Source organism: Physeter macrocephalus, chromosome 6 (genome assembly GCF_002837175.3).
Source record: "Physeter macrocephalus isolate SW-GA chromosome 6, ASM283717v5, whole genome shotgun sequence".
NCBI classification, from domain to species: Eukaryota; Metazoa; Chordata; class Mammalia; order Artiodactyla; family Physeteridae; genus Physeter; species Physeter macrocephalus.
This window is the reverse complement of record NC_041219.1, coordinates 47,115,700-47,139,162: the sequence shown is the minus strand read 5'-3', so window position 1 is coordinate 47,139,162 and position 23,463 is coordinate 47,115,700. Positions and strand designations below refer to the sequence as shown.

Below are 23,463 nucleotides of genomic sequence, written 5' to 3'. Positions count from 1 at the left end.
TGATGATGATGGTGATGGTGGTGATGATGGTGATGATGGTGATGATGGTGATGATGGTGATGATGATGGTGATGGTGGTGATGATGGTGATGATGATGATGATGGTGGTGATGGTGGTGATGATGATGATGGTAATGATGATGGTGGTGATGATGATGATGATGATGGTGGTGATGATAATGGTGATAATGGTGATAGTGATGATGGTGGTGATGGTGGTTATGATGGTGGTGATGGTGATGATGATGGTAATGGTGGTGATGATGATGATGTTGATGATGGCTTTGATGGTGGTGATGATGGTGATGATGGTGATAATGATGATGATGGTGATGATGATGGGATGGTGAAGATGATGATGGGATGGTGATGATGGTAATGATGGTGATGATGATGGTGATGGTGTTGATGGTGATGATGGTGGTGATGATGATGTTGATGATGGTGATGATGATGTTGATGATGGTGATGGTGATGGTGATGATGGTGGTGGTGGTGGATGATGTTGATGATGGTGATGATGATGGTGGTGGTGGTGATGATGATGGTGATGATGGTGGTGGTGGTGATGATGGATACTATATCATCCCATTCTCCTGCTCCCTTTCCCCTATTCAGCTTCCTCCACAGAATGCAGTCAGTGTGGTGCTACCCCCGCTATTCCTCTGCTCTCTAACTTACTCTGGCTTCCTGTGCCATCACAACCCCTGATCATCCCCGTGTTAATGGCTGATCCGTGTGTTCCCCAACACTCAGGCACAGCCTTTCTTCTAACCCATCTCCAGACTTGGCTCTCCCACACAGCTTTCCTGCATCTGTCCTGGGAGAGTCCAGTCATCCTGAGTGTCTTTGGCCCTTAGATACATGGACACATTTGAATTGTGATTCAATATCCTTTTCTGGAAGGAAAGCCATGTTTTTCTCATTTAAATCATGAATACCGTGAGAACACCAGGGGTGCTGTCTTCTGTCGCACCTCTCTTCCCCTCAGCATCCCTTCTGGGAGGTTCACCTCCAGGCAGGCAGCTCTGTCCAGGTTGTTGACTAACTGGCTATTGGCAAAGGGATGCCAGCGTCACGTGCCCTTCGAACAGCCCACCTCATCAGTTTCTCCTAGGAAGGCGTCGTCTCCTGGGAAGAGTCATCTAGATGATTCTGCTTCAGTTTGCAATGAAGGGAAGTGCGTTTTCTCGGTTGCTTCCCACCCCCTGCCCACCAGGGGTATGAATTTTCTATTCACATGAAGTAGAAACCGCTGGTAAAAAGTAGGTTATGTGCACTGGAATGAAGGGATCACGGATAACTTTCAGTGAGTGGATCACACCAGGAGAGGAAAAAAAGGGTGTCCATGGATCCCCCTGCAAAAAAACATAGTAACTTACAGTTTAAACTGTGGACAATCATAAGACTTCGATCAAAATTCTAGTTTTCCCTCCTCAAACTGCCTTGCTTTATCTTGTTCATGTTTCCTAGGATATATGTGAATATAAATCTCACTTATGAGCCTTGAAAGCCACTGCTGTCACAGCAAACGTGAATCTGGAGACCTGGGCGGCATGGCCAGGGAAGAGGTCTGCAGCGATGCTTGCAGCCCCGAGCGGCTGCCGTGCCGACCGGCCAAAGCCAGGCCGGCCGCCCGCCTGTCTCTTTGTTCACTCACTCACTCAACAAACAAGCCTGGCACTGGGCCCCAACCCCAGGACACTGGGCCTCGTCCACAGGGAGGCCTTGGGTGGAGGCAGACAAGTAACAGTCACAGGCTGGAGCGCAGGGGCCATGGTGGTGAGCCTGCCGCAGGGCTGGAGGGGCTCGGCTGGCAGGGACCCCGGGACTACCTAACGGCCTCTCCCCTTGCTTGTCTTCCTTGTCAGGTCCTGGAAGATAACGGAATGCCGATGGATGACGATCAGTATGCTCTGCTGACTGCAAAATTAGGATATAAGAAAGAAGGGATGAGTTATGTTGATTTTGCAACAGGATTTGAAGGTAGCTAATGGCCAAGTGCAAACCTGTCTCCCACCCGTGGCCCTGCTGGTCTTTCCGAGTAGTGCCACTAGGCTGCTGGGGTTGAAGTAGTGTGAGCTAAGATGTTGAAACGGTGTGTGTGTCCTAAGACTGAAACAGACATTTAAAAAAAAATTTTTCTTTGTGTTTCGGCCTCTTTTTTTTCACTCAGCCGCACCGTGAGTGCAGAATTTTGTCGGACAGAGCCTTCTACAAATAGTAGGAGCCCACATGGTTTCTAAAATTTACTCCCAAGCCTATGCTCCTCCAATCACACCTCATGTCCTTTAAGGGTTTCCTCCTAAAAACAGATGCTGGTTATCTGTAATTAGTGACACCCAGGCACCAGCAAGGCAAATGTTTTTCCTCCCTTTCTGCAGATCAGGGAACAGAGTTGCTAAAAGATTCAGTGACTTGCCCAAGATCACCCGGCCACTGTCCCTCCCCTCCTGCCCCCCGCCCCGGACCCACATGGTTGTCAGGAAATTTGTTGGGCACCGTGGAGTCCGGGCCGGAGGCGGGGCCTCTCGTTCGCCACCTGCTCTTTAATCTGCTCTCCCAGCCGCATGCCAGGCAGACGGATGACCAGCACCCAGCCTCCCGCTTCTTGGCTCTGTCATCTCTCCCCTCCCTTGTCTCCACTCTTACTGAAGTTTAGGTAGACAAATAAGCCCTCTGGAAAAGCTGCAGAAATCACGCATATATACGCATGATTCCGTGGATATATAAATGCACTGCAGGCTGGATGGGGCAGAACCCGGAACCCTATTTGCATTTTGCCGTCTTCCCCGGGGTTGGCCTGGGAGATGACTGGGCGGTGTGGCGGGCCTCGCTAGAGAAGCTGGCCGCTGGGGCTCCTCACCCATCCAACACCACCCCCCACCCCCCGATTTCATTTGCCGATCCTAAGGGAGAGAGGTCCCACACCCCCCAAAAAGACAACACGGAAGCCATGGAATTTTAGGATTTTTGACACTTTCTTTGGCTACGTGTTTTGACTTTTTTGAAGGACAATGAAAAGAAGGGAAAGGAACCCCCGTTTATTGTAGTGAGTCATCCTCCGTTGAGGTGAGGAAATCGGAGCCCAGGGTGAGTGGTCGCTTGCTTGAGGTCCCAGGGTGGCGAGCCTGTCGCAGAGCGAGAGCCCTGCACTCAGCAGCTTCCTCCCTGCCCTCGTCCCCGCTCCCTGCCCTCCGTCAGTCCCCCCAACATATGGCCAGATGCCGAGGGTGGGGGAAGATGGCAGCTCCAGGCCGCTGGGGGGTTGGGGGTGGACACGGCAGAGGGGATCAAGCAGCGGGGGGGGTGTTATCTGCCAGGCGTAGCGAAGCCCGGGGAGGCCACTCCAGGCCCAGGTACGGGTAAGGCAGAGGCCAGGTTCAGGGCTGGACTCAAGGATGCCCACAGGCTCCAGACGCCCTGCCCGCTGCCCGTCCTGCAGACCACGTGGGGGGCAGGGGGGCTGTGGGTGCGACACGTGCAGAGGTTCACGTCCAGAACCAAGTCCCGGGTTGTAGCCTGGCTTTAGACAAGGCCACACTGAAAGTGTCACAACCTGATGGAAATGGGTTGGTTTTTAAGTGGAGGTTATACCTCCTTCCTCCGTTTTAGGAGAGAGAGAGGGCCTAATGGCAGTAATCAGCCGGCTGGCTTCTGGAATCCGACGGGCCTGGGTTAGCTGTGATGTCTGTGAGCCCTGTGACCTTGGGGAGGTTGAGCCTCCATCTCCTCATCGGAGAATGGGCATAAGAGTAGGTTTCCTTGTGTGTAAACTGGGCTCAAGAAGAGACTGTACCTCTTAGAGTTGTTCAAAAGACCAGGACTTGTCCGGAGAGCTCTAGCACAGAGGAGGTGAGGACCTGCCTCATGACTGAATTACACTTTCCTGTGTTTAGGACCTGATTCTAGGAAACAGAACAGGCAGGGATCCTCATTGTCTGCCTCTGGGAATGGAGAGATGGGCAAGATGTGGTCCCTGCCCTGGAGGACGGACAGAGGAGCCAGACAGGAAACGTGCTGGGCAAGAGCATGGCCTTGGTGGTCTGGAGAACAGGTTCTTCTCATGGTGACGGGGACATGTCTAAGATCATAAGAGAGTTCATGCTAGGTTCAGTCCGCAGGGTCGTAGTACTGTGTAGTGCTCTAACAGGCCTGGGGACCGAAGAAGTCAAGTGTTGAGATAGAAATAAAGAGCCGTGCTCGCCACTAAGGGAAGTCCCCTGATTTACGTCGTTGTTTCAGATCCTAAGATGAACGGGCCAGAAGTGAGTTCATCTCAGACTCCAGTTCTTTCCAAAGGGAACTTGGATGGCTACTTTATAACTGCTGAAGAGTGCCTGAGACAGTTCCCCCGGCGACTGAAGGAGTCCTTCCGGGTAAATCATGACCTCTCTGCTGCTTGGCTTGTCCGGACGCCCCTCCTGCCCTCTCCTCGCTCGCAGCCATTCAGCTGCAGCGGGTGTGAGCCCTGCGGCCCCAGCATGTCCTGCTCATCGGGACACAGAGCGCTCCATCCGCAGACTCGGGCTTGCCTTTTCTCCCCTTCCCGGGACAGGGCTTAACTCTGCGATCCCCTCCCCTCCCCGAGGCCCTTCCCTGCTGCCACTTTGCTGGGTCTGCCTTCTGCTCCTCAAAGGCCTTGGAGAAGTAAGGAGACCCTCCTCACAAGACAGGGAGGGGTGGGAAGGGGCATGACACCCCGAGTTACAGTGAATTCAGGATGCTTTCAGGCATTCCATCCACTCTACTCCTGCACTCACCAAACAAGCATTGTGCACTTACATGTCGTAAGCTGGACTCTCTGCTAAAAGCTGGGGCTGGAATATGGGAGCCCTGCTCAGGGAGCTCAGTCCAGCCCAAGACACAGATGGTCAACAGACAATTCGACACATCATGATTGGCTGCCGTAGAGGGACCGGTACTGTGCTATGGGAGCACAGGGGAAAAAAAACATTAAGGAGGGCTTCCTGGAGGAGGTGACCCCTGAACCAACTCTTAAACCCTCAGCATGTACTGGCCAGAAAAAGAAGGGAGTGAAAAATAGAAGAGTGGGCTTGCTTAAGGCAGGTGGCAGACAGGTCATGGGCTTTAGGGAGAAGCTCCCAGGTCTGCGTGACCGAGGCGTGGTTCGCATGCAGAAGCTGTAATGGATAAGACAGGAGAAATAGCAGCCATTCAAACACAGAGGCAGGAATGACCTCAAATGTTTTTGTGTTGAGAAGTAAAAGAGTGTCATAAAAGTGGGAAGGAAGATTGATAAATCGACCACATTAGCTACAAAACGGGACAGAGGGCACGAGGGAGTTAGAATGTGTCCTCGCCAGGGCGTGGAGACCCCAGGGCGTGGAGACCCCAGGGTGTGCAGGGGCAAACACCTCAGTAGGTGAAAATCCAGCGAGTCCAGGGGAGGAGAGGTGGGGAGCACCCTGTGGGTGGAGCCAGCCCCCAGGGGCAGGGCATCCAGAGTTTGCTGTGCTTGAAACATCTTCCCCGCGTGGACTGCCAATTGGAGATTCATTTTGGTTATTCCTGAGCTCCCATTTTAAAACATACACTTATGATGACTGTCTAGCTTGGATTTGTGGCATGGTTCTGACTTTGACTATTCGGTCCAGCCATCAGACCGTACGTCCTAATTCTTGGTTTGAAAACATATGGTCACCGTAAGCAGACAAGGAGAAGGGTTAGTCTTCATTATTTCGTCCAATGTGATGCCCAGCCGAGAAGAGCACGGAGCAGGCGGGGGTCATTTACGGGGCGGAGAGCCTGGCGGGAGGGAGAGAGGGCGGAAGGGGAAGCAGAGGCACGGGAGCCAGCAGCCCCTCTGTGCTGGTAAGCAGGGCCGGGTGGCCATCGCCCGCTGCTGCCTTTGTCCTGCTGCCTCACCCATGGCAACCCAGGCCCCTTGTTCTGGCCCCTGCCCGCCTGTCTCCTTCCACTCACCTTTCCCAGTGGGGACACGGGGAAGCCAAGCTCACTGCTGGCACCACCGTCTTCCTACATTTATTATCAGTGTAGCTTGGTTACAGCGCACAGATGTCCCGTATTTCCTAAGATGGTCTTTATTTTAAATAACTAAAAACGTTCACGAACACCCACTCCATCCTGCAAAGAACTTATAACCTAGTAGATAAGACAAAGACGTGAACCCCTAATTGCCAGGCTTTGCCTGATACAGACTCGGGTGCTGGTTATATCCGGGTTCCCTGGGGGGCTGCTCATTGCCCTCATGCGTATATGTAAACGGGACAAAAAGTGTGTCTTTTTAAAAAAAATAAATTTATTTATTTTATTTATTTATTATTTTTGGCTGCGTTGGGTCTTCGTTGCTGCGCGCGGGCTTTCTCTAGTTGCGGCAAGTGGGGGCAACTCTTCGTTGCGGTGCGTGGGCTTCTTATTGCGATGGCTTCTCTTATTGCAGAGCATGGACTCTAGGTGCGTGGGCTCAGTAGTTGTGGCTCATGGGCTTCAGTAGTTGTGGCTCGCGGGCTCTAGAGCGCAGGCTCAGTGGTTGTGGCTCCTGGGCTTCAGTAGTTGTGGCTCGTGGGCTCTGGAGCGCAGGCTCAGTAGTTGTGGCTCGCGGGCTCTAGAGCGCAGGCTCAGTAGTTGAGGTGCACGGGCTTAATTGCTCCGCGGCATGTGGGATCTTCCCGGAGCAGAGATCAAACCTGTGGCCCCTGCACTGGCAGGCGGATTCTTAACCACTGCGCCACCAGGGAAGTCCCAGACACTGTGTCTTGACTGTTGAGTGGAAAGGCAGTCACTTTATTTCCTTATTGAGTTCCCGTTCATGAGAAATTCTCGACTCTCTCGCTCCATCAATAATGAAAAGGCTATTTTGTATCAGTTGAAAATGCTATTAATCCTGCTGCTGCTGTTGTTTGCCCAGTGATTTTGTAGCCAGATGAGTCCATCTCAGCTCAGTTAGGTTTCCGGACAACAGCACAGTTGAGTGAGGCAGCCTCACCCTCATAGCCCAGGCCAAAGACCATGAACAGTCGAAGGAAATAATTCATTGTGACCAAACAAGGGGCGTCCCCCCTCCCTGACTGTGGTGAGGAGAGCAGGCACAGAGACCCCCTTGGTGACCTGGGGACATGACCTGGGGACAGGTTCCTGTGGCCCTTGTGGGTTCACCTTCAACCTCACCCTCTAGGCAGCGTCCGTGCAGGTTCAGGCGCATGTCTGTGAAGTCACGTATGTTTTAAAAAACAAGCAGGATCAAAATCCCCGCGCAGATAGGGTCTTCTACACGCATGCTTCTGGCGCTGCATTTTTCGCTTCACAATCTGTCTCGGACACCTGACCTTGCAGGGTGATCCCGACACGCAGCTCTGGTCAGAGTGTCCCCCTTCTCTTAGGATGAGCCCAGGTCCTGCCCGGCTGCTCTGCAGCCCCTCTCTGGCCCCTCTCGACCCCCGTCCTCCTCCCGTCACACTCCAGCCAGCACCCAGCCTCCGCTTCCTGGCCTTGCACAACCTGCTCCTTTGCCTGGATTGTCCCTCCTCTCTCTGTGACCAGCCAACTCCTACCAAAGCGCTGGTCCTTCTCAAGCTCTTGGTGCTCCCTCCTGCCCTTCAGACCTGCTGGGGGGTCTGCTGCTGTCCACTCACCTGCCGGCATGCAGTGTGCGGGGACTTGTAATTCCATGAGACGGCAAGGCACGATAACACAACTGGCTACCACGGTGCGTGCCATGCAAATAGATGCTTGCTGACTGCATAAGGGAATTCACTTTACATGCCAGGCAGTGAACCTACGTGGCCTCAGTTGTTTCAGTCCCCACAACTACCCTATCAAGTAGGCGCTAGCGTTCCCATTTTATAGGTGAAGAAGCGGAGGGTCAGAGATGGGGAGAGACTTCCCCGAAGCCACATACCTAGTAAATGTCGTAGCCGGGAATTGAAGTAATATCTGTTTCACTCCAACATGTATTGGCTTCAGTAAAATTAGGAGTCTTCATGCTGGGAAGTCAAAGACTGAGATTCAGGGACTGAGTAAATTTTTTAAATTTGTGAAGATTATAAATATGGGTTTCCATGGCATCTAGATGGTTCCTGTAGTCCAGCAATTAGGGCTGCGTCAGAGCACTTCTCCCCCCGCCTTTTGCTGCATTTATCACGCCGACTTGCTGTAATTTGCTTACACATCTTTCTTCCCTACTGGACTGAGAACCTGGATGTCAGGGGCCAGTTATCAGTACGTCCCTGTACCTAGCAGGGTGCTTGGTGCATCGTAGGTACCCAGGAAATATTTGCTGCATTGTTCATACCCAGCCTCACTCCACGGATGTCTCTTAAGCACTGCTCTCTGGACTGGAGCTGTCACGAGGAACGGATCAGAGCCCAGATATCACGGTTACCTTTAGAGGGGGAGCAGACAGTGAGCACGTGAATCTCCAGAGTGTCAGGTGGTGAAATGTGCTATGAAGAAAAATAAAGCAGGGTGAGAGGCCAGAGACCCATCAGGGTGGTGCCCTTGTACACAGGGGACAGGAAATGCCTCCCTGGAGAGGTGGCATTCGGGCAGAGCCCAGAGGCCCATCAGGTCTGGTGGAGAATCCCTGGGGTGCCGGAGGCAGGCTTGGCATGTTCCAACAACAGCAAGTAGCTCTCGGCTCTCCGCTCGGAGGAGGCCAAGGTGCAACTTTCCTCAGTCGTCCCGAATCCGGGTTCATCTGACACCAGCTGCCTCCACCATGCTGCCTAAGTTCGACCCCAACAAGATCAAAGTCGTGTACCTGAGGTGCACCAGTGGGGAAGTCGGTGCCACATCTGCCCTGGCCCCCAAGATCTGCCCCCTGGGTCTGTCTCCAAAAATGGTTGGTGATGACATCACCAAGGCAACTGGTGATTGGAAGGGTCTGAGGATTACAGTGAAACCGACCATTCAGAACATACAGGCCCAGATTGAGGTGGTACCTTCTGCCTCTGCCCTGATCATCAAAGCCCTCAAGGAACTGCCAAGAGACAGAAAGAAGCAGAAAAACATTAAGCACAGCGGAAACATCATTTTGGATGTGATTGTCAACATCGCCCAACAGATGTGGCACCGATCTTTAGCTAGAGAACTCTCTGGAACCATTACAGAGATCCTGGGGACTGCCCAGTCTGGGCTGCGGTGTTGATGGCCACCACCCTCACGACACCATAGGTGACATCCACAGTGGTGCAGTGGAATGTCAGTTAGTTAAGAACTGCAAAGGAAAATAATTCAATAAAGGGTTATTTGACAAACACCCCCCCCCAAAAAAAAACGAGCGGGGAGGAGATGAGGGCAGAGGGGTAGGGGCTGGGGCCACGGTCAGGATTGAGGATTAGACCCCGAGTGCCGTGGGCGGAGCAGAGGAGCGACGTGTCCTGGCTTGAGCTGCACAGGTATCACTGGCTGCTGTGAGGATAGGGGGCTGGGTGAGGGGCAGCCGGGAAGCCCAGGAGCCTTGGGTCCGGGTGGAGGCAGTGGAAGTGGGAGAAGTGAAGCTCTGAACCCATGGCTGTGTGGGCAGATTGGATGCGGGGTGTGAGGCAAAGGGAGGACCCGGGGACGCGCCCTAGGTTTGTGGTCTGAGCAACAGAAAGAAGGCGCTGCCACTTCTTGAGCTGGAAGGACCCGGAGGACGAGCTGGAAGGACCCGGGGGACGAGCTGGACGGACCCGGGGAGAAGTGAAGCTCTGAACCCATGGCTGTGTGGGCAGATTGGATGCGGGGTGTGAGGCAAAGGGAGGACCCGGGGACGCGCCCTAGGTTTGTGGTCTGAGCAACAGAAAGAAGGCGCTGCCACTTGACGAGCTGGAAGGACCCGGGGGACGAGCTGGAAGGACCCGGGGGACGAGCTGGACGGACCCGGGGGACGAGCTGGAAGGACCAGGGGGACGAGCTGGATGGACCCGGGGGACGAGCTGGAAGGACCCGGGGGACGAGCTGGACGGACCCGGAGGACGAGCTGGGTCCAGCGGAGGCCAGGAGTTTGATTTCGGCCTTGCTCGTTTTGACATCCAAGGGTAGATACCCTTGGAGAGCGGGTTTGGAGGCTCTGGAGGACCTGGAGCTGTGACGTGGAGGGAACCAGCAGCAAAGAGACGGGCCTACAGCCCCGGCCGGCGGTGCTCCTGGAGAAGAGGCCGCTGGACGGTGGCATCTCTGAGAGGTAGGGTCAGCACTTGAAGTCGGTTCCCACCGTATTTAGTGCAGTGATTGCATGTGTCAGTGCTGAGTAATTTTTGGTGAAAGAACAAGTGAGTGAGTACGGATAGATCTTGCCACAAAATCCCAAAAGGTTTGAACTGGACGCTCGAGTCGTGGCAGGGCTTGCCTGACGTGACCTCTGTGGAGGGTCCTGGGACGTGAAGGTACAGGCAGGGCCTCCGAAGTAGCCAGAGAGATCCGTGGATGGGGCCGCCTCAGGGGCTGATGGCAGCAGGGGTGCTGGGGCCACAGCGGCTGCAGGTCCCCAAGCCTGAGACGCAGGGTCGCGGGGGGGCCGCGGGGTGTTGGCCCGACAGACCTGATTCGGGTCCTGCCGCCAGGCACTTGCTGTCCGACCTCAGGCAACAGTAATAGTAACAACGTTTTAGAGCCCTTAGGAAACCTGTCAGTCACCTCCTAAGTGCCTCGCCTCCTTAGCACATTCGATCCTCACAACCACCCCGGAGGCAGGGACTTTATACTCCTCCCGTTATACATGAGAAGCCTGGCAGGGTTAAGTCTCTTGCCCTTGGTCACTCTGCTAGTAGCCGGCAGAGCTGGTCTTTGAAACTAAGCAGCCCGCCTCCAGGGTGTGCCCTGAGCTGTGCAGCCTGGTCTCGACCACAAGTTCCCTGCAGGCCTCTGTTTCCCCATCTGCAAAATGGGAATCACCGCCCTCGTGCAGCACGACCTGCAGACACAGAGGCAGATTTCAGGCGGGGCCTTCAGCACAGGCATCAAAACAGGGCCCAGCCTCTGGGCGGCAAACTCAGGGTGAGTTCAGCACAGCGCTGCCTTTCCCGTGGACAGAAGTTGCTAAACATTATGGAAGTTGTATAAAAACTTGAGGGCAAGATTTTTATATGCCCTGGAAAGCTCCAGCGTACTCATTCTTACTTCTGGTACTAGAAGTACCCGTCCCAGAGGCCAAGGGAGCAGAAGGGAAGGAAACACCTTTCTTGTCCCTTTTCCTGAACTCTTTGCATTAAAGGAGGGCACCTGAGGACATAGTTCATCATTTCCTGGGGAAAGCAAATCATGGCAAGGATATTCCTGGAGCGCTGAAACCTCCAAAAAGCCAAGTCGAAACACGGCTGCTTCCTCGCTTTGGAGATGGGTCCGCGGCGCGGGGGGCAGGGGTGGGGGGATGTCGTCAGGTTCCGGGGGACAGGCTTTGACGCTGCGTTTTTGGCTCTAGGACCCCTACGCGGCCTTCTTTAAGATGGACAGGGACAGGGATGGCATCGTCACCATGCACGACCTTCATCGGCTGTTGCAGCACCTGCTCTTCAACCCGAAGGACGAGGATTTCGAGCGATTCCTGGGCCTTCTTGGCTTGAGGCTCAGCGTCACGTTAAATTTCCGCGAATTTCGAAACTTGTGCGAGAAGAGACCGTTCAGAATAGAAGACACCGCGCCTCAGAGACTCATTAGGTAAGAGAGCAGCCTGGGTCAGCATTAACGCTGTGTCCACACACGGGTGCAGATGATGGAGTTGCCCCCCGGGAGCTGTTTATTTTGTCTTTTCCTTAGTTCAAGAAAAATCACATTCAGAATTACACATTCAGTGTAGAAAGACTAGAAAATGCAGATACGGGTTAGAAGATACACCTGACCTAAGCACCTGTGAGCGTCATTTTTGCATTTCAAAGTGTATCATCCCCGTCTTGTTTCTTTGCACATAAATATATACATATATGTTTTTCTTTTTATGAGCCTTGGGTCAGATATATACGCGTGTTGCTCAGCCTTCCAAGACATTTGGGCTCACCGTATGCAGAGGGAGGTGCGGTGCTTGTCAGGAGAACAAGCGTGGACTTCCTCCAGGCCTGAGACGTTAACCTGGCCAGTAGGTGTGAACTGGGGAAGCACAGAACACCTATGGTAATTGATGGACACTGAGTGTCATTTCAGCTTTTTTTCTGTGTGCATAAATACACACATATACTTGTATATTTTTCTTTTTATAAATTTGGGGTCAGCCGTGCCAGCTGCTCTGGGAGGTGGGAGGACCCCTTCCAGCCCTTTCCCAGGCAGTGCTCCCCGCCAGGCCCCCGGCCACCCAATGCCGGCCTCACTCACGGCAGGAAAATCTCTGCGTCCAGCTGAGCTGTGACTCCGTTTGTCTCCTTGGCTTCTCTCAGTGGGAGCATCTGCTCCTTGAAGCGGTGATGGGTTCCCATCTTGTCCGGGACGTGTCACAGGCTTCTCCCCATTGAGATCTGTTGACAGGCATGAATGAAGTAGCCATTCAGCCTCTCCTTTACCAGTTCTTATAAGTACGCTATTAATAGTTTTTGAAACGTTACCACCCACTGCATTTGCCGCGACAGTGATACAACGCAGTAGTGGCATTCACTGGGTCCTTCTGTCCTGGAGGTGCTCCCAGCCCCCAGGGGCTATAGGCAAGTGCCCCTTCCACCCGGCAAGGGCAACCCCTGGAAGGGGGATCCCCCAGACGCCCCTGTCACTGAGCCAGACTTTGTGGCACTTGGCTAGGCTGCAGAGCCCCTCTGATCTTGCACTTTAATTTTTCCCTCTGAATTTGCTGGTTTTATTTTGTCTATACTTTAAAAAAAAGCCAGTGAGAAAGAAAACGACTGTAGTCTCTTTCTAAGTGAAACGATCATGTCACACGTGAGTTAAACACCTGCTTCCAATTGCTCCACGTATGAGGAGCTTTAATATGAGACTTGATTGCTTAATGTTAAAACAAAGCACAAAAACATCCTTCAGAAAGAACTTTCTGGAGAATGTATGCAGAATGGATATGGAAAATTTCAACCACAAAGCGCAATCTTCCTGTCCAAATGATTCCGCCTTCTTAGTTGTATTATTTGTTCATTCATCACACATTTACTGAGGGTCTGCTGTGTGCTCAGTGTCGCCCCAGGACTCGGAGGTACAAAGATGGATGAGGTGAACACTCCCTTTGAGGGGCTCGGGGCTGAACTGCGACAGGTACAAAAATAAAGGAATAGAAGGGTGTCTGAAGTGCCACAGGGAGGCGAGAGGCTAAGCCTGCTTGAGGTGCACAGAAAAAGCAGGACATTTCAGTTGGGTCTTGAGGTGTGAGTAGGAGTTCGTCCGGTGCGGGTTACCAGACTGTGGTTCAAGGCCAGGGAACAGCATTTGCAAAACCACAGAGGTGGGAGTGTGGAGCACATTGAGGGAATGGGGAGAGGATGCGTGTGCAGAAGTGGCATGCACAGTGGGAGAGGAGGCCTCGAGATGCAGGAGGGCTGGATGTGACGGGGCTCGAGTGCCAGGCTTGGTCAGTAGGCAGGAGAGGATTTTATGTCGCGGAGTGTGTGGGTCACGTTGTGCCATAGAAACATCCTTCAGCAGCCCCAGGGTAGAGGATGGATATAGAGGAAGCGGCTGGTTCCAGGGAGACCCAGCTTGGGCTCCAAGGGTCTGGTGGAGAGCGAGCTTTGAGACCCCAACCAAGGCACTGCTTTAGAAAGCCAAGCCTTCCCGTGGCCGGACCCCATACCTGTGTTTCATGAAGGTGTATCTTTTCATACCCCACAGCCCTTTAAGGAGGCATCACTACCTGCCTTTGCAGATGAAGGAATTGGGGCCTAGAGAAAAGTTACTGACTCGTCCAAAAGGACCCAGGTGTTGGGTGATGGACAGAGATTGGAACCCAGGATGCCTCTGGGGAGGGGCCACTTCCTCTGGCTGGAGAGCTCAGCCTCTTTCACCCTCCCCAGCCTCACTCTCCACCAGCCAAACCTAGGCGCCTTGCCTTATTGGAAGCCATCCTGCCCTCTCAGTTGGGCCGCTCTGCCTTCTGGGCCTTCGCTTTCCACCTGCATCATCAAATTGCGCTACTTTTGAAAACTTTGAAGGTTCATAATTTTGTCAAAGAGAGGAAGACCATCTCGTTTGCTTCATAACTGCACATCATTTTTAAATGTGTAAAGACCAATTAGAGTGATTGGTCCAATGACCTGTTTCCTTTACACCATCCATTCCCTCCCAATCTAGTCGCTTGTTTAAAGCACACGGGCCTTGTCCTTTTACCTACTGACAACCCACATCGAGTACCTTTTGGTACATGTGCCTCATCAGAGATGAAAGAATACTGTCAAGTGTCCTTTCAGCAGAATTAGACGGTCAGCTTCTTGTCATAAAATATCGTACGATCCAGTCCTTCCTGATGAATGACTAACTAAATGAAAATGACAAATTTCCTTGTTATTCTTAGACGTGTATCTCTTACTCACTCATCAAGAGATTTGGCTTATAGGATCAAGTTCACCATCATCTTCTGGTTCATCTAATAATTGCAAAACATTTTCTGATCTCAGTTTTCTTCCCTTTGCCACTTGCGCATGAAATAAGAATTCTCAGTTTTCAACTACATTCAGTGAAAGCTAACGTAAGACGACAAGGATGGTGTCACTGTCTTCTTTTTACCTTCTTGAAAGATGCTGTTACACTTCGAGCAGTGCAATCAGAAAACTGAAGGATGATGTAATAGTGGTGATTCATTTCGATATCGTATCATCCTGCTAGGAGATTCCATCATTTTTGTTTTCTTCTTATTATTTAGTCACCTTTTTTTAGCATAGCTGGAAATAATGAGCAATGATTGAATATTTCTTAGAATAATGAAATAGATCTAGTATGATTAAATCAAGATCACTAAGATCCCATGATCTATCGTATTCTAAGAGGTTTCAGTGGACCCACATGGTAATTGCAAGATAGGAGTCTTATTTCATAAAGAAAATAAATACCTTTTTTGTTGTTTTTCTGGAAGACCTCTAAGAAAGAATAAAAGTCATGAATGCCACTCTTCTATTTTCTCGATCATACAGAATCACTATATCTTCTTTAAATATTTGATACAATTCACCAATGAAATCATCAGGTCCTGGAGTTTCCTTTGTCAGAAGAATTTCAACTACAAATCTAATTACTTTAATAGTTATGAGATCATTCAGGGTTTCTATTCCTCTTGACTGAGTTTTAGTAATTTTTGTCTTTTAAACTATTGGTCCGTTTCATCTCAGTTGTTAAATTCATAAGGATGAAGTTGTTCATAGTATTCCCTTACTATTCTTTTAATATCTATGGGGTCTTTAGTGATGTCCCTTTTTTCATTTCTTATATTGGTAGTTGATGTCTTCTCTCCTTTTTTCTTGATTCATTTAGCTGAAGGTTCATCAATTGTATTGATATTTTCAAAGAACCAGCTTTATGTTTCATTTCTTTTTCTCTATTGTTTTTCTGTTTTGATTCCATTGATTTCTATTCTTTACTATTTTCTCCTTTCTTCTTGCTTTAAGTATACAGTTGATCCTTGAACAACACAGGGGTTAGGGGCGCCAACCCCCTGCACAGTCAAAAATCTGTGTATAGCTTTTGACTCCCCCAAAACTTAACTGCTAATAGCTTACTGTTGACTGGAAGCTTACCAATAACATAAAGTCAATCACCACATAGTTTGCATGTTATACGTATTACATACTGTATTCTTATAATAAAGCAAGCTAGGGAAAAGAAAATGTTATTAAGAAAGTCATAAGAGACTTATATATACTACCAAATGTAAAATAGATAGCTAGCGGGAAGCAGCCGCATAGCACAGGGAGATCAGCTGGGTGCTTTGTGACCACCTAGAGGGGTGGGATAGGGAGGGTGGGAGGGAGACACAAGAGGGAGGGGATATGGGGATATATGTATATGTAGAGCTGATTCGCTTTGTTATAAAGCAGAAACTAACACACCATTGTAAAGCAATTATACGCCAATAAAGATGTTAAAAAAAAGTCATAAGAAAGAGAAAATACATTTATACTACTGTATTTATCAATACTGTAAGTTTACATTGTCCTTTACAAGATAAATCATCTGTCTGTCAGTACCCATATCAATATTGTCTCATACGGTACAAGACACTGCAGGCGTCATACATTTCGGTGTGTAACTCTGGACATCAAAAATGGAAAGATAATGTGAAAAAGAAATTCATATTTGTTTAGAGGTATAACGATTCATGCATTGTTAACAAAGAAGCAGCAATATGATTGCTTTATGGGAATGTGGTGTAATCGATATAATTGCTTCATGGTAGCCTAGCCTATACACTAAAGAATGAATCATTATAAAATTTTTCTAGCATACAGTATTCCAATCATATTCATAATATAGTATTGGAATCGTTACTCTAAAAAAAACCCACTTGCCTGTGATGATAGGCTGATACACAATTTCTCCAATACGAGAGAGAGAGAAGCACACTGTACAGTAATATAATTCTTTGAAAGCAAAGTTATAAAACAGGAAGAAAACTAACATATTAATTTTATATTAAATATCACTCACCTTATGCCTATGTAAGGATACACTAGTATCTACATATATTATATTTTATACATTCATGACATATCTAACTTTTTCTTAATTTTTTTCAATATTTCTAGGCTATGTGGTTAATCTGTGAATTGTTTTCAAATTGTCACAAATCTACAAAAAATTTTCCAATATATTTATTGAAAAAAATCAGCATCTAAGTGGACTTGTGCAGTCCAAACCTGTGTTGTGCAAGGGTCAACTGTAGTTTGCCCTCCTTTTTTATTTTCTTAAGCTGAAAACTCAGATTTTTAAATTTGAATTCTTTCTTTTCTATATGAGCCCTTAATGCTATCAGGTTCCTTGTAGGCACTGATTTAGCTGCATTTCACAAATTTGGATATGTTATAGTGTTTATTTTCATTCAGTTCAAAATATTTTCTAATTTCCCTTTAGATTGTTTCTTGAAACCTTGGATTATTTAGAAGTATGTTTTTTTTTTTCAAAATATTTCCATGGTTTCCAACTATCTTTCTGTTATTGATTTCTAGTTTAATTCTGTTCAGTTTAGATAACATACTTCATATGATTTTAATTCTTTTAAATTTGGTAAGGTTCATTTTACGACCCTAGAAATCGTCTGTCTTGGTGAACATTCCATGTATCTTGAAAAGAATGTATATTGGCCTGTTGTTGGGTGGAGGGTTCTATAAATGTCAATAAGATCAAGTTGGTTATAGTGTTTAGGTTCTCGCTTATTTTCTATTTGTTCTATCAATTTCTGAGAGAGGAGTGTTGACGTCACCAACAATAATTTTGCATCTGTCTATTTCTCCTTCCATTTTTATCAATTTATGCTTCATGTGTTTTGAAACTCTGAGAAAAAGTATATTTGTATTTACCATTTCTGCTTCTCTTCTTTTATTTCTCAAGCTCAAGTGTCTCTCTCTGCTGTCATTTTCCTTCCCCTGAAGAACTTCTTTTAGCATGTCTACTGGAGACAAGTTATCATAGTTTTCCTTCATTGAGAATATCTTTATTGCTTCTTCATTCCTAACAGTTTTTTTTTCTGGATATAGAGTTATGGGTTGACAATTCTTTTGTTATAACACTTTAAAAATGTTGTTCCATTGTCTTCTGGCCTCCACAGTTTGTGAGGAGAAATCTACAGTCATTCAAATGGTTTTCTTTCTGTAATGTGTCATTTTTCTCAGGTTGCTTTCAAGATTTTTTCTTTAGCTTTGGTTTTCAGTAGTTTTAGTATGATGTGTTTGAGCATGAATTTCTTTGAGTTTATCTTTTCTGAGGTTTGCTGAACTTCCTGAATCTGTAAATTTATGTTTTTCCACCAAATTTGGGCAGGTTTCAGCTATTATTTCCTGAAGTTTTAAATTTTTTTCTGTACCAATCTTTTTCTCTTCTGCTTTCAGTACTGCAGTGACATGGATGTTAGACCTTTGTTTTTGTATCACAGGTCTCTCTATCATAGTCCTTGGAGATATATTCTTTTTTTTCCCTCTGTTGATCAGATTAGATTATTTCTAGTCATCTATTTTCAAGTTCACTGACTCACTCCTCTGTCATCTCCATTCTGTCATTGAGCCAATCCAGTGAAAATTTTATTTCAGTTGTTGTTTTTTCCAGTTCTAAAGTTTCCACTTGGTTCTTTTTTTTTTTTTTTTTTTTTGACTGCAATTTCTTTGCTCAGAACTTGTCTTTCTGACAAATGTACTCTTACTTCATGGTTATAATAGCTGCTTTTAAATATGATAATTTCAACATCTGGGTCGTCTTGGAGTTGGTGCTTTTTGTCTTTTATCTTGAAAATTGTTGGGATTTTCCTGGTCCTCTGTATATTGAGTAATTTTGGACTGTATCATGGACATTTTTAATGTTATATTGTGACACTCTGGTCCTGTTAAAATCCTTGGTAATGCGTTGACTGATTGATCTTTCTTAGGCAGGCAATCAATCCATTTAGTTTCAGAGTGCAAGTCCTGACCTGCCTTCTGTAGTTTCAATATCAGTTCAGTTTTCAAAGCCCTTGTAGCTCTATCAGGTCAGCCCATGAGTGCAGCACGCAGGAGACAGTCTTAACTACACTGTAGTAAAGTTCTCAAAGCTTTCACTGCTCTGCTTTGGGTTAGTTTCACACATGTGCACATCACAGGTGAACCTGGAACTTCCTTCATTCATTTGGGTGTCCCTTTTTCTAGCCCTCTCTATGATTTCTCCCCACACTCTCTAGCACTCAGGGACCCCTTTTTTGTTCTTCTGGTTGGAAAATCTTAGGTTTTAGCCATTCTGTGCTACTGAGTGCTTCTCATGACTGGGTCCACCTCCAGGCCAACATGGTGAGAGAAAAACGAGAAAGAGAAAATAATGTGGATTTCTCCAATCCTCCTTGAACACAGGGACCCCTTTTACCATCTCCTCTGGTTAGAGAGAAGAATTTCAGTTGTGGGTACCTACTTGGCCAATACTATTGCTGGCACCACCATAGAAGTGCAGTTTTGTAAATGAGCTTGCCTCAGATCAGGAATGGGACAGTAAAAAGAGACAAGAAAGGAGGGATTCCCCCATGCTCTTTGTACTTCAGGGGCTCACCTTCCTAGTTCTTCGGTCAGAAAAACAGGCTTTCTTTTGGAGAGTTTTCTCCAAAACTCTGCACAGTTCCAGAATTAGGACTGCCTTTAAGCAGCCCTTAAGTTGGAAATATGGGAGGAAAAAAGCCCATGAATCTCACCATTATATAAGTCATTCTTCAAGTTTTGATTTCCCTCTCCATAAGCCTCCTATTATTTACTTTTTACTGTCTTCAGAGAGTTACTTTTTGTATTCTGTCTAGAGTTTTTTTGGTTGTAACCAGTGGAAGAGAAAAGATGAAGTAAGTATGTGTGTCTACTCCATCTTACCTGGGACTGGAAGCACATCTCAGGACTCTTGCCCTGCTTGGAATACTGCTCCCCAGGATCACACAGCACCTCATCAGCACTCATGCCTCAAGGAGTCCCCACTCTCTGGTCTTCTTGGCTGAAGTGCCCCAGACCCTGCCCTGGTCCATCATTCTCAGTCACATTCAGTCGCTGAAGTTATCTGATTCACTTGTTTTTCCATGTGTTTGCTGTACATTCCTGCCATCACAGGATGAGCTCCTGGAGGACATGGGTTCTGTTCACCATGCTCCTCACTGTGTTTGTAGGACTTAGAGCAGCACATTGTATGTATTTGTGACTGACCGTCTGGCTGATAGGAAGGCTGGATCTAACTGATGGTCAAGATCTAAAGAGGCAGACAATAGGAGAGAAAATAAGTAACTTCTGGAAAAGGCCACAGAAAAACCTTCCAATCTCTCTAGAGGAGACACGGATATAAAATGGTACAGAGGAGAAATGAATGGGAAATAGGTAGGAGCTCCTGGTTTGAGCACGAGTCACTAAGAAAAGTAATCAAGCCTCACAGCCTGAGAAAGGAATTGGGTAGGGAGGCTGCTTGGACACGTGTCTAGACAGTGAGATCAGCTTGATAGCGAGTTGACTTTGCAGAGATAGAACATGCCTCTCAGGATCTCCATCCTTTTGCGGGAAGTCCAGGTGCATCCTCTGGGTTCAGACAGGATTTACGAGGCACCTAACGGTGAAGGCAGGGGAATAGGCCTCATGAGGACCTACAGTCCTTTTAAACAATAGTTGTGAAAATGCAACATAATCCACCCAACCTTCCAAAACCTTCGTGGTAAAGTAGCGATAGAAGATTAGACTGCTTGATCTTTGGATCCTTTTCCACCCTTGAAATTCCATGATTCTGTGAAGTCCGGTAGACAGTTGGAGACGGAATGGAGAAGCAGGTGAGGTTACCATGCAAATGGCACAGAAGTTAGGGCAAACGGCATCCAGGTGGTAGCTGGGGACAGGACTCTCCCTCTCAGAAGAGGTCATCTTTGGGGTGGAAGGAGAGAGAAGGAGTGGTCGAGGGGGCAGGCGGAGAGGGAGAGTCACTCGCTGAGGGCACACGTTTGCCAGGTGGTGGGTGTTCCAACCCATGGTGTCACTTAAAGAGCAGCATCATGAAGGTGACTAGAGAGGGGGAGATGGTTAACAGCGTCACACGTTAAGCCAGCAGGGACCCCCGGGCTCGGTAATATAGAAGCAACTGGCGGATTTAAAGACTGTGTGTGTTGGGGGGGTCTCAGTCAGGGGAGGTGTGCCAGCCATAGTTCACCTGTGTTCCCCACAAGCTGGCATCTGCCAGGAGAGAAAATGAAAGTACGCATGACCTCATTTGGTCCATTTCAGCAGCGACGTGAGAAGAGGGAGAAGACCCCGCCCAGCTGCAGCGGGTCCTCAGCACCTGCCCACTGAGGAAATGCAAGAATTTTAGTTTGCCAACCACAGGAGTCAAAGTTTATGTAATTCACCAAAGAAGCGCTGGTCTGAATAAGACCCTTTCCATGTGACACATGGGTCAACAGCACAGCGTGGGCTTCTCGGGTAATGAGGGCCACGGTGTTCTGGGTGACCAGTGCGTATGGCGCACTGTCAGTCATCAGGGAACCTGAGAAGTGGTCCAGGATAGCTGAGACCAGCAGCAGAGTTTCTTAGAAAGGATTTAAAGGAGAAGCCACATGAAGAGCAATGATTGCTGCTTAATTTGTTGGTTCCAGTGCTGTGCCCTGCTGTCTGCTTTTAAAATGTAGGACAGTAGTGGGATGTTCCAGGAGGGCCTTCTCGGGGCCGCTGCAGGCTTCACGTTCCCCAGGACCTCACACAGTGCCTGGCACAACAGCCGTGCTCAGCAGAACTGCTCTCGTTGAACTGAAATAGACGCATTAAGTGAAAAGAAGATCCTGCGCGCGTAAAAACCATGGGTGGCCCTCACCTCTGTGAAATGTAATATTTAATGGATCCTTTCCTCTGAGGAGTGAAGTTAGAGGGGCTACCAAAACTGTAGCTTCAGACGGAATGACAACGGTGAGAAAGGCTTTCCTCTGGCATGGGAAGGCCCTGAGTTTGAGGCCAGGATTCCCGGTACTGGCTGTGCAATTTGGGCAGGCGATTTCACCTCTCTCAACCACGGCATCCCCTTTTGCAAACTGGGATGGCAATGCCAGCACTGGTGTGAAAACCCAGATTCGGTAGTTCCAGCCTGACTGGTCACAGAGCTTGTGGAGGCCACGATTACCCTAAAACCACAGTGCTCCCCACCTGGCATCACATACAAAGGGTCAGCTACAAAGCCGCGTCTTGGGGGATCACATAAACCTTTGACTGCTGCATTTTCTCAACGGGCAGCCTCCTGGTTGACTTTAGATTTTTTTTCCTCATGAGCAGCTCACCTGCTGGAGCCTGAATAATACCACTTCTTTAAAAGGGCGACATGGGGCTTGTGTGCTGTCCCCACCCTGGTTTTCCAGGTTCCCTTGAGGGAAAGTTCCTGTGAGCGTCCCTGTGGGGCCTCGCTCAGGTGTCCCCCTTACTCACCCTCAGGCAAGATGCACTGATCACCCACGTGCCTGTGCGCAAGCGTGGTTCCAAGCAAGGCGACCGCAGAGAAAGAAGTGGCGAAGGGTTTTACAGGGTTTCACGCGCCCCTAATTTGTTTTAGTGATTGGAAGAATCCAGGGCACCCCAAACCCCTTCAGCCACAGTCTTCACTGCGCCCCGTGGAGGCCTAGCCACAGTCTTTTTTTAAAGTGTCCTTGGCGCCCATCGTTCTGTGAGCACACAGAGTTTTGATCATTTTACATCCCACAGACCTAACCTTTGGACATGAGCTGAGACTGAGAGTCTGTAGGTCACGTTCCCACAGTGTTCCTGGACTGTTCGCTTTGGTCTGCGTGATCACGCCAACGTGTACATTCAGAAATAAAAGTTTTTAGTTGTCTTCATCTGAAGACAATGTTATAGTGTGTTTTTTATCCCTCTGGGAATAAATGAGCCCTTTTGTTTTGTGAACTGCAGGAAAAGTTGAACAGCATTTATCTGGAAATAAGCAAGTACTCCTAAAATTTAAGATTTCCCTAACATGCAGCTGGGGAAATAAGACTGTATTTTAAGAATTAAGTTAGACCAGATGTGGAATAGCAGACTTTAATGCTATCTTTGAAGCAAACGGGGGTAGGGGAATCCCTTGGGAGATTAACGAGTCCATTAAATTTAAACAGATTCTTTTTTTTTTTTCTTTTAAGACCAAAACAGAAGGTTGCAGATTCAGAACTAGCTTGTGAACAGGCTCATCAGTATCTTGTTACCAAAGCAAAAACCAGATGGTCAGACTTGTCTAAGGTAAGAAAATGATTATTTCCTTAAAAGGGAAGGGGATCTATTTCAGTGTTCCAAGATCATTGTGATGAGGGAGCTATTTTCCATACAGTCACTGAGATGGCAAAGCAACTTTGTATACCAATTTAGGGACTCATTTTTTTCTTAAAATACATTTTCAAAATAAATTCTCACATTCAAGGTCAACTGAGCTTTAGAAAAATAAGTAATTTTAAGAGTTACATGGACTGAAATTGCTGGCTTTATCTCAGGTTTGATATGAATTAAAAATTTAAATGAAAAATGTAAGATGCTATCATTCTTGCTTTTACACAGTTATAAACATGCTTTTTAAAGAGGTATTTCTTCCTGTCTTGCTAAAATTATAGAAAGCATAGTTTGAAGGTGAATACCCTCCATGTGCAATTGTGTAAACTGTGATTATGGTGTCAAGATGGGAAACGTACTCTTAACAATGGCAGCTGTACCTGCAGGACAGTAGATCTGAAATGCAAGCCTGGGTCATCCTGAGGTCTAGGATATGGGGTCACCACTTCTCAATGCAACAAGGACACAAAAACTTCATTTTAAAAAGTATTTGGGGCTTCCCTGGTGGCGCAGTGGTTGGGAGTCAGCCTGCCGATGCAGGGGACGCGGGTTCATGCCCCGGTCCGGGAGGATCCCACATGCCGCGGAGCGGCTGGGCCCG

General features: G+C 48.2%; 2 protein-coding genes across 2 annotated transcripts in view; both read left to right on the top strand.

The window, feature by feature from the left end:
- The window catches only part of EFCAB6 (EF-hand calcium binding domain 6), a 239,175-nt gene that overhangs the window by 141,898 nt on the left and 73,814 nt on the right, over positions 1–23,463 (top strand). Inside the window, 4 exon segments of the mRNA XM_028490698.1 lie at positions 1,872–1,986; positions 4,246–4,379; positions 11,387–11,622; positions 22,682–22,778. Of these exon segments, the coding sequence (XP_028346499.1) occupies positions 1,872–1,986; positions 4,246–4,379; positions 11,387–11,622; positions 22,682–22,778 (582 nt within the window).
- LOC129392178 (60S ribosomal protein L12-like) lies at positions 8,670–9,130 on the top strand. The gene has a single exon (XM_055085337.1). It carries the CDS (start codon positions 8,702–8,704, stop codon positions 9,128–9,130), a length of 429 nt encoding a protein of 142 aa, XP_054941312.1. The 5' UTR covers positions 8,670–8,701.

Bases quoted from the DNA above. Each gene is read 5' to 3' on its own strand.
- LOC129392178 (XM_055085337.1), top strand. From the start codon at position 8,702: ATGCTGCCTAAGTTCGACCCCAACAAGATCAAAGTCGTGTACCTGAGG.